The sequence below is a fragment of the Indicator indicator genome, chromosome 9 (assembly GCF_027791375.1).
Source record: "Indicator indicator isolate 239-I01 chromosome 9, UM_Iind_1.1, whole genome shotgun sequence".
In the NCBI taxonomy this organism is placed as follows: Eukaryota; Metazoa; Chordata; class Aves; order Piciformes; family Indicatoridae; genus Indicator; species Indicator indicator.
This window is the reverse complement of record NC_072018.1, coordinates 17,333,184-17,344,629: the sequence shown is the minus strand read 5'-3', so window position 1 is coordinate 17,344,629 and position 11,446 is coordinate 17,333,184. Positions and strand designations below refer to the sequence as shown.

At 43.3% G+C, this 11,446-nt stretch overlaps 1 protein-coding gene across 1 annotated transcript; it reads left to right on the top strand.

Annotated features, from left to right (window-relative positions):
* The first annotated feature begins 388 nt into the window (after positions 1–388).
* On the top strand, positions 389–7,700 carry GCM1 (glial cells missing transcription factor 1). Its single transcript, XM_054383773.1, has 5 exons — positions 389–478; positions 2,223–2,475; positions 3,437–3,549; positions 4,439–4,567; positions 7,098–7,700. Exons 1-5 carry the CDS (start codon positions 389–391, stop codon positions 7,698–7,700), a joined length of 1,188 nt encoding a protein of 395 aa, XP_054239748.1.
* Positions 7,701–11,446: the final 3,746 nt, after the last annotated feature.

Below are 11,446 nucleotides of genomic sequence, written 5' to 3'. Positions count from 1 at the left end.
ACCCTGGAAATACTGAGCCAGAGTTGGATCAGATGTTCAAAGAGCCCACGAGCAGAGTTACATGACTATAAACTTGGTATGAGAGGAGACAGAGCAAAACAAAACAGATGACAAAGTCACGACTTGCTTGCTGTTAACAATGTCTGTAACATCACAAGCTAACATCTAAGCTATATTTTCCATTGCATTACCAGCTTGCAAAACCTTTAATGGAACAAGTTTTTCTGGCAGAAGAACACTGATTTTTATCTTTAATGAGCAGCCTCTCTATCATTCAGCCTCAGGAAACAGCTTCCTGGTTGTTACCCGCTTGAGAGTGCAGCCAGCCAGTCAACTTCAAAAGCAGCCAGGAGAAACTTTCTCACTAACTTTGGAAAGGGACTCAAAAATGCTGCAAAGTGCAGACGATGTTATGGAGCAGGAGGACCCTGCTGGAGAAATTACAAGTTGGGATATCAATGACATCAAACTTCCCCAGGTATGTGTCTGTGTCCTAGAAATTTATTCAGTTCTTCTGACCAGTCATCTCCAGTGCAGATCTTCAATGCTTTCTTGGTTATCTATGCCTCTTTGCCACCACAAGGTGTGGGACTGAAAATATAGAAATTATTGAGCAAATATTGAAGTTTCTATGTATTTTTTCTTAGAAGTATTATTGAAAGAGCTGCTGATACATGAAAATTAGCAGTGGTGCAGGTACATTGCCTTTCTAGTCCACTGGTGGATGAGGTGCAGAGAAAGCTGCCAGTGCTCAATTAGAGATGTCCAGGACTTGCTTTTTTGCCTTGGGTAGTGGTTTATGAGAACTAAGCACAGCACAATTATCTTGCAACTCCAGGTGCCCAATCTTGCTGCGTATCTGGCTCCAGGCATGCAGATTGGCTTTCCACACAGAGGCAACGCTCCTTTCCTGAGCACCCAGGAAAAGCTTGCTTTGTGTTTGCTGAGAGGATCTCTCCCTCTGTCAGTCCTTCTCTAGTCCTCTTATCTAAAAAGTTCAACCAGGCTGCTCTCTACTAAAAAAAACCACATCACTGTGCCTGCCAACATCATCTCTCTCTCTCAACTCAGTATATCTGCCAGATTCTTCCTGCTGTGGTCCTTCAGTATCCAGCTCTGCCTTTCACCTCCCGGCCCTGTCTTCTTACCTGATTCCAGTTTCTTCCCTACTATGCCACTGCTGTTCACCCATGGCCTCCAAGTCTCAGGCTGCCTTCTTCCCTGTCCTCCACTTCAAGGTCACCTTCACCTGCATATCAGCCAGAAGGCTGCCTCCACACCCTTCCCTACACTACCTGATGATCCCTGGGGGAGCACAGGAGTTGATGTTTCTTGCTGCTGTAATGGCTCTTCATGACTAGGATCAGGAATTTCAAGGAAATTCCTACCGAGGTTTTGTACCTTTTCCCTCAAAAACATCTGTGGGTATGTTAAGTGCTTTACAGCTTACTGCATTCTACTGTGTTGACTGTACCCACTGAGCTGATGTGTGTTTGGTCCTTTCTTTTTTTTGGTGGCTTTTTGGGGTGTGGGTTTTTTTTTTTTTTTTTTTGGTGTTTCTGTTTGTTTGGTGGGGGGGGGGTTGGTTGGTTGGTTGGGTTTCGTGTTTTTTTTTTTTTCTTTTCATTGAGTTTTATTTTCTGATTTCTTATATTATTTCCTTTGCCATTTTTTTTATGGTGGAAGATAAAAAGACTAAACAGGACCTGAGATTTCTTTGGTTTAGACTTCAGAAGAATCACCATGGAAGTCTTTCATGGCAGATAAGGCAAAACTAACCAAAGTCCAGAACTAAAGACCTAATGCCCTAAATGTGGATATATTCTGTCTGCTTCAGTGTTTGCCCTTTTTGCAGCAAGCTGAGCCAAATCAAGCCAAATGATACAGTGTAACACTACTGAAAGGCAAAGCACAATTTCTGCCATGAAAGCTAACAGAAGTTAGTTAGCTGGTGACTGCTGCTTGTAAGGTGCCTCACCTTCCTCTCTTGGGGAGGTCCTGCACTGAACTGGCCCCATGGGTGAGTGAGAGCAACATCGTGGCCAGGCTTCCCTGCTAGTTGGAGGATCACAGAGAGCCATGGGGAGCTGTGTTTTTTCAACCTTCTCTTCACTGCTCCCTCTTACCAACCAGCATCACATGCCAGGGTGCTAGAGTTACCCAGGCTAGAGAACACTCAGCAGAGGACCAGGTCTAAAATGTAGTTTGTGGTCTCTCCACAGGATGTAAGACAGATAGACTGGTTTCAAGAATGGCCAGATTCTTATGTAAAACACATCTATAGCTCAGAGGATAAAAATGCTCAGAGGCACCACAGCAGCTGGGCAATGAGAAACACCAACAACCACAACTCTCGCATCTTAAAGAAGTCCTGCCTTGGGGTGGTGGTCTGCGGCAACGACTGCTCGACCCTGGATGGGAGGAAGATCTACCTAAGACCAGCCATATGTGACAAAGCTAGGCAAAAACAACAGCGTGAGTATCAACATAGTTGTTCATTCTATGGCAGCTCAAAAGTGAACACAACATAAAAGAAACCAAGGTAGAGGAATCCTTCCAACCTTCCTGCTGCCATTCCTTACATTGAAATGATTTTGGAACAACACGTTCTACATTTCGTACTGCTGGGAGAGGAGCTGCTTTCTTGTTTGTCTGGGGATTTTTTGACTTTTTGCTGGGTTTTTGGTTTGTCTATTTTTTTTCTTTTTTTTCTAATCTGTTTCTGATGGTTAGGGATTGGATCCCAGTCTTCTCAGGATGAGTGAGGCTACTAAGAAAGCTGTGCAGTGCAGCAGCTCCCTGCTATGCTGTTCCTGCTGTCTGGAGCATTGGCTTCACTATTGCATGGGCCTAAGACTAACTCAGGAGGCAAGTCTTGCAGGAAAAAAATTTACTTATAGACTATGATAACTGGAAAACAGGCCTTACAATCATGTTACCAGAGCAAGACAAAGCAAATAGAGAACAAGCTGCCTGCATATTTTTAATAAGATTATTCCAAGCAATTATTGATTACTCAGTAGAGCTACCACATACTGATTTCTTTATCTGGTGAACACTTGGGCTGAAGAAAGATATTACTCAAGCACTCACTGAAGTCAGAATGATGTTCCCCACAAAAATGATGCAAGAACACATATGTTGTTCCAAACACTACATACAATTAAAACTGACCATGATAAGAAATTATAATAAAGCTATAATAGAAATAAATCTTGCCATTTATATTTAATAATGGAACAGAAAGAAGCTTTTACTTTTCTTATATTCATTTTTGCTTATATCTGATAAAAGCTTATTGCATAGTTTTTCTCACTGCTGTTTCTGAGACCCAGACCAGAAATGGCAATCCAGTACCATCAATGAGCCATTGCATCATGTGGGATTCATCCAATCAGTGTTGTATAGAAAACATTTCCCATCATCTTTGCTCCAGGGAAATGCTGTCCAAACTGCAGTGGACCCCTGCGGCTCCTTTCCTGCCGAGGCCATGGTGGTTACCCAGTTACCAACTTCTGGAGGCATGAAGGCCAATTCATATTTTTTCAGGTTGGTATAAAATTACCATACAGTATGCAAGTTAATTTTAAAGACTATTTTTTAAGATTAAGGATATTTGTTATTCCAACAAATAATGGTTATTACATATAACAAGGTCAAATGACTGTGAGGAGAATAATTTTCACAATGAGTGGGCAAGGTCCTAAGAAACTAACTCTGAAGTTAGTCCCTCTAAGCAGGAAGCTGAGCTAAACCTCCAGAGATCCCTTCCAACCTAAATTAGCCTGTGCTACTATGATTTTACAGCATGCTATATTTTTCATTGAGCCTCTCATGAAAATCTGTTGATTTTGAAACATTTTGGCTCATGCACACAAACCAATGAATCCTCAAAAAGTCAGAAATGCCGTATTACCTTACCCTCTTCTCCAAGGCACCTGTAAGAGCAGGAAAGGGTTGTAACAAAGGGACTGTCTATGGAAAATGCTATCTGTGCATTTTATGTAATTTCTATCTGGAAATCAGTGTATGCCAGTGTTTAAATAATAGGCACTATTTCTGGCAGCTGCAGGTCTAGTTTGGTACCATAAATTGTTTCCAGCCTTTCACTTATGTACAAGTTCTGCTAAACAAGTCTGAAGTGTGAGAAAAATGGAAATCACTGCAGAGGCACTGTAGCCAGGGTGCAGAAGATCTGGTGGCTTCAGCTGGTGCTCTAGCCATAAACATGGTGGACCGGTTTTAAAATTTCAGAGAATTTCTACCCCATCACACTTCATCTGAGATATGTTTGTTACTTGAGTTTAAATGTCTTATTAAATACAAAGCATTAATTCAGGCCATATGCGTGGTTTTGGCCTGGGCTACAAATTTTGCTCTCTTGAGATTAATAACAAGGTTGTTTCTAGCTTTATTATGTCATAATTCCTTTCTAAAGTCCAAAGGAGCTCATGACCATCCACGTCCAGAAACAAAACTAGAAGCAGAAGCTAGAAGATCAATCCAAAAAGCACAAATAGCTTCTTCTCCATCTTCTCCAAGATACAAAAGAATCCAGGAGATTGAGGTAACTCTTATTATTGGTCAATGAAATTGTGGGCTAAATGATCCATGGTTCAAGGCATGGTGGAGGCTATCTGGGCTTTGGGTCTGGGTGGGAGAAGTTTTTTAACACCCCTGCATTCTGCCTCCCCATGATTATGCCAGGAAGAAGCGGGGCGGAACTGGGCATCTTGCCTTGCTCAGAACTGTCATCCACAACCAGCACCCTCCTTCTGAAGCCTTTTTGGGCCAGGTGGCAGCAAGGGATTACATCCGTGCTAGTAAATAAAGCAGGGCTGGCTCAGTCACATCACTGTTCACACGGTCTCTGCCATGGATTTGGTCAGTGCCAACTCATGCTGACAGACAAAATGCCCTGGCATGGGTCGGAACAGCAGCATGTGAAAGGGACCATTCCCCGGCAGGATTTTGGACAAGGTTGCATCAGGTTTGGGTCCCTTTGTTTGAACGTGCCTACATCCTTGCGTGCTGCCATGCTATAAACCATAGGCAATTATAATCTCAACTTGATGCTGTGAAAAATAGCTCTTGGTGGCTTTGCATCATTTCACTTCAGGTCCAGAGTTTGCCTAAGGCCAGGATATAGTGTGGACACTGTCAGGCCAGGCCTTTTTGGTTTGTGCTACCAACAGCAGTCCTCAGCCTCATCTTATTTGGCAGTATGGACGTAGTTTTGAATAGTGACAGAGTAGTGCTTTGAAGGATTGGGTGTCAAAACTTGCAAAAGAGATCCATTGGACTGCCAGGTACCGACGGAGAGAACAAGCAGAGCAATGAGGCTGTCTGCAGTGGCCTTCCCTGCAAAGGCTGTTACACACACCTGCACACCACTGGTCTTCACATGCAGTTTGTTTTTTGATGTGCTAGATGTGGTGCATCCTCCTCTGCCTGGTGTTCAAGAGAGTAGTCAGTGCCCCTTCAGCTACAGACGAAGGGATAACTGGGCCAGGTGGGAGCAGACTTCTTAAATGGATAACATGAGGATGCAGGGGGATCCAGAAGCCCAACTGGTAGATTAAAAGTGAACAAAGGCAGCTAAACCCATTTGAATGAATATTAATTTAGGAGCTGCAGATATTTCTACTGGAAATATTCAGGAAGATACTAAAACTGGAGCTCAGGAGTGACTCTCATGGAGATACATAGACTTGGGATTGAACAGTCAGAGAGTACAGGAAGGACTGGTGACAGCGTCTCGACACAAGTGCCTGGGAACATAAGCATAAGTAAAAGCATCTGAGCCGCTATGTAAATCTCTAACAAATACAGAAACAATTATTGTCATCTAACTGATTTAATTTTATCCATATGAACACTAAAATAGTCTTCACATAGGCTTTTTTTCTTTCATACTTGAGCCTGCTGGTCTTACTGAGGTCAATCTCCCTCTAGACATCATCTTTTCTGACCTGGCATTTTCATTTCAAATTGTGTGGGACTAGGAACGGACCAAAGACGTCATAAATATCTAACTTCAGATCCTGCTCTCCAGCTGGTCTGATTCTGTGATACCATTTACCCTCATCTGACTTTCCAGTTCATGGTTCTCTGGCAAGTTTTTCTTGGGAATAACCTATCATATTTGTGTTCTGCCCAAATCCACTGTGGGACAACTCAGGAGTCTGATTCAACAGCACCTGTGTCACTGAACCTGCAAAAAGTCTTCTGAAAAGATTCAGTTTTAATATGCTCACAGGAGACAAGGAAAGAGAACTTTAGAAAAATGTATGAGCCCAAAACACAGCAAGTGATACATAAGATGTTTTATTTCTGGTGTCACCAGCTCTTTAGCTGAAGGTGGGCTGGGTCCTACATCAGGTTGTTGGAATTTCTCGTGGTGAGTGGAGAACAGCAGAAAGGAGATTCGCTGCTCTGGCAATCAACAAAATCACTATAATTAAATATGTGCAAAAGCAGAATTGCAAAGAACAGTGCCCTGTAAGTACTCATCAGAAATGATAGCACAGAATGAGTGTTCTGAAATTAATAAAAGTCTGCAAAATTGTAATGAAGGCAATTAAAGAAGTTGTGAAATATCCAGGAAAAAAGACCCAGAAGCATAATTCTTGTGTGCTCCCTGAAGGAAATTTCTGTTTCTGAAGTACAAAAAAGAAAAAGTAAAGTTAGTAAAATATATCAGTTGAAAGTAGAAGCATAGTCTTGAAAAGCTGAACCAAAAGATCACTTCAAAACAATCAGTTTTAAAAAAATCATACTTAGCTTTTCTGAACTCCATAGGAAAAAAAAAATAATCTGTGGTGTTGAATGTGAATCTGTGAATACAAGGTCTAACAATTCTTTCAGAGGCTTTGGGCAAAAACTGGTGAAAACAGACCCATAACTATGCTCTGGGAGCGCTGCTTGGTTTGCCCCTAAAGCCCATTGGCATCACCTTACAAGGAGGCTCTGCTATGACGTCCACTTTGTTACCTGTATTAACTGAATGCATTCCTGATGGGCTCACAGAGGGCAGATTCTATTTCATGCTGCTCAGCCATGCTCTGTTTGACTAAACCACGCCTTGCTTTCTCAAGTCTTTGACAGGTGCAATGCCGACGCAGGAGGCTTTGCCTTGGTTGCTTTCCAAGCCAGACCCTTACATGCTACCTGCTAATTTTGGAGGACATTTAAGCAAAAATTTACAAGAGCCGATGCTGGGCAACTGCTATGAGCAGCCACCATACCTGAGGGCAGCTGGGGAGGATGATTGCTCCAGAGAGGTGCCAGCCTGGAGCAGGAGCCCTGCCCTTGGGAGGACCCCCAGTGCTGGGAGGTCTTGGAGCAGCCCTGCCATCGACACTCCCTGCACAGCCCCTTCTGCACAACACTGCGCCCACCCCGGCACCCGGCACATCGAGCCCACCACAAAGGGTGGCCATGGCCCCTTCAGGCCTAACCCTGGCCCTCTGGGGGCTGAGCCCTGTGAGGGGAAATCCCCACTGGCCTACAGCAGCAGCTGCCTCCCTCTGCCACCGTATCCTCAGGGAGGCAGCTGTCCCATGGTGGATGGGGCACAACACCAGTGCCAGCTCTCACTGCCAAGGGGAAGCCAAGGAGACAGGGGTGAGAGAGGACATTCTGTGGGTCTCAGCCGCTGCAATGAGGACATGTTTTTTAACCTGTACCCGTTACGGTGACCGGGTTTAAATGTCCTCTCTCCCCCTTCCGCTGACAATAGGCCTGATTCTCCATCACCGTTGAAAACAGATGTGAAAGTGCTACCATGACAGGTTCTGTCTTTGGATCCTCTTGCAGGATTCAGGAGAGGCTTTCACACATGAAAACTTGTCTTAGTACTTTTGGGGCTTTTAGCTGTTATGTTTCTTCCCACTATTTTATTGATCTAATAAAAGGTATCAGCTCCTCTTACAGACTACCTCACTACCATTCTGGTTTGGTATCATTTCAATCCTCCTTGATAGTTTGCTCAAGTCTGTGGGACTGTAGAAGGTGCATACAGGTAACCTCGAGCACCACAACTGTCATGTGCAATCCTCTGTACTCTTCCAGCTTCCTCAGGTAGTGATCTGAGTCCCTCTCCTGCACCAGTCCTGCAAACATGTTTTATAGAATCATCACAAAACAGTTTGGACTGGAGGGAACCTTCAAAAACCATGTAGTCCAACCCCACTGCCATGGACAGGGACATCCTTCACTAGACCAGATATTTCAAAGCCCCATCCAACCTTATCTTGAACATTTCCAGAGATGGAAGCTTCTCTGGACAAACTCTTCCAGCATATGACCACCCTCATAAAAAATATTCCTCCTTAAATCCAATTTGAACATACCTTCTTTTATTTTAAAACTATTGCCCTTGTCCTGTTGGCTTTGGTAAAAAGTCTTTGTGTTTCTTGCAAGACCTCTTCTTAGCCTTTCTTCATGAGAGAGGTGTTCCAGCCCCCTGAGCATCCTCATGGCTCTCCTTTGGACCTGTTCTAGCATTTCCATGCCTTTCTTGTGCTGCAGAGCCAGAACGACTTTTCTGTGTAACTACAGTCCGCTGCTCTTTGGACTGTGTTTCAAGGACTACTGGCCCTCACCTGCAGAGGAGGGCATTGACACACATCCCCACTGCCACCTCCGAGAAAGAGCTGAGGGATGTCATATGTGGCAACACATTTCATGGCTGGTCTCTTTAACCACCACAAAGGTAGAGAGCTTCAGCTTTAAGGGCTGCCCACATGGTAGTTCTACCCATGCCCTGCCCTGCCTGCAAAGCAAGCTGTGTCCCAGTGGTGTGAGGCAAAATAAACCTTTTATTGAGATGAGTCTGGGAGGACAATATTACAAAACCAGTGGCAATAAAAACTTCACAGTACCTCAGACTGTGGTATATCTTGTGTCTGTCAAACAGGTTCAATCCTTTAATTAATCTTTTTTTTTCAGTTTTGCTTGTTTTCATCTTTTTAGATTCCTGCTTTTTTAAAAAGACTTTGAAATATATTACTAAAGGGTGGAGTTCAGAGACAAGAACAAATTATATTTATAGAGTGTTTTGAAATGTTTATTGTAATTTGGGAAACAGAGGACATATAGTGATTTGTTTTATGTGGAAAAAATCTAAATGTAGATCACAAAAATGGCAGTCTACTGTTGCATGTGAAGTTCACTAAACTTCTATTTAGTCTGTGAGTTACTCCAACATTAATACCACTTTGTATGGTCTATGATGATTCTTTGGATCAGTAACTTGGAAAAGAAACTTTAATCAAGGGTAATAACAACCTCCAGGAAAGTCAACAGGAGCTGTAAGCAGTTGTGCTTCAGGAGGTGAGCTTCAGGAGGAGGGACAAGCAGGCTCCCCAGGGCTTCGTGTCCCAAAGCTAAGATTCCTCTATGAGTGCCAAACTGGTCACACAAGCAAAGGGCCATGCAGGGCATAGACCCTGCCTGCTACCACCCTGCTCAGTCTCATCTTCCCTCTCTTGAATTCCTTACCTCTCCACTGCACCATTGCCAGCATCACCTTTCAGCAGTGGTATCATACGTGTCTGGGAGGCTACTCAGACATTATTCCTGAACTGAAGTACCATCTGTTCCCTTAACACTCAATAATCCCTTCCTCTGTTTCTAAAAACTTCCAGCAAAGGGGATTTGATAACCAATTTGATAATGGCTTCACCATTTCAATCCCAGCTATTACTATGTATTCCCTCATGTCTGATTTTCAGTGATTCAGACCAACCATTTCTTGAAGTTTTTGAAGATGAGTAGTATCTAGTTACTGAGTTTCACAGACTTCCTAAAGGATTATTACTACCAAACCTCCCTAAAAGACAATTGCTACCAAACTTGTCTTCCTGCCTGAGAAGCAGGAAGCTTTTTGTTGGTATGCCTTTAAACCTGAACCAAAAAGTTTCCAAAATGAAACCCATTCTTGTGAGCACAGCTCCACTCAGGAGCTACCTGCCATAGCAGGGCCATGCCTTCTCAGAGGTCCTGTGATCATAATCTTGTGCATTGCCCCGCAGTTTAGAAGGACCCCCAGCCCTCGTTCAGGCATTATTCATCACACCCAATATGTTTCTGAGAGGAACACATTTCAGGGTTGTTCCTTTTTAAAAAGGAGGAAACTAAGACTTCATTATTTTCCAAAGTTTATGCACAGAAAGGCTTTCCAGATTTACGAGCTGCCAGGGTCAGTCTGACCTTTCCACATTCTCACAATGACTTCTGTGCTGGCAGCAACTCCCTCTGCTTTTGGCACAATCAGCATGGTGGGTATTTGTCTCATAATATGGAGATACCAATCACAGCTCTGATTTAACCAAAAAATTACTTTTTGCAGCATGTATGTATGTCAATAGATTTTTCTTGGCTGCTCACGCCTCCTCAGGCAGTGTATAGCTACTTTCCTCCAAGTTTGATCTCTTCTTCATCCTGGGAATACGATATCCTGAACTCCAGAGACAGCCTCTTCCCTCCCTCCTGTCATTGCACAGAGTAGATTCACATTTTCCCACACTGACTCTTGGAGGTTAAATTAACTTTAAAAAAAACTCATTCAGAGTCTCTACCTACTTGATTAAAACCATAGTCTTACATGGCAGAAATTGTGTCTTGACTTCCTCTGCTAATCTCCCTTGTGAATTCTTTGGGGTCTAGTAATGGAACAGTAAAAAGAACCATTGAAGTACTATAAAGATCATTTGTGATGATATAAAAACTGCATATACATCTCATGTCAGGCTTTCCCTTCATGGAGATACTAGTAGCATCTCTTTCCACACATCACCTACTTCCATCAAACCCATCAGAACTTGGTATAATTAGTTTGGAAACTGGTCAGTAAATTCAAATGTTACTGGTGGAAAGTGCCAGGCTGACAAGATGACTTCTTAATACTTCATTTCCTTAGGGAGCTGGCTAAAAATCAACGTGCAGCAGTCATATGGTTTGGAATCCAGACAGGCTTTGATACCGGTTCACTGGAGGGTGAGGGCAGCACAGGCGTATTTGCTGCTGCAGGTTGTTGTTATTACCCAGGTAAGTTATACAATGAGGTCCTTTTTTAATCAAAATAGTCTCTTCATCTCCATGGTGTTTCACCTGTTGTCCCATCCTAGTCCTGTTGATAGCAGATTTATAGCAAGGGAGAAAAAGTCCTGCGCAACCTTAACTGTGCAGACTGGCTGAACATATTTAGTAAACACAGACTTGTGGGGACTTGGAACTGCCTCCACAGAGCTCAGTTCCTGTACATGATAGGCTCAACCATGCAGTCACAGCCTGAATCTTCCTCTGGTTCAGAAACAAGTCTTTTTCTCTGCCTGGTTCTTGCCCATTCAAGGAACCAAGGTTGCTCCCAGGTCTGGGCTCCAGGAAAGCTTCAAAGCAAAATGAGGCAAAGCTTTAAGCTCACACTCATCTTCCTTGTAGG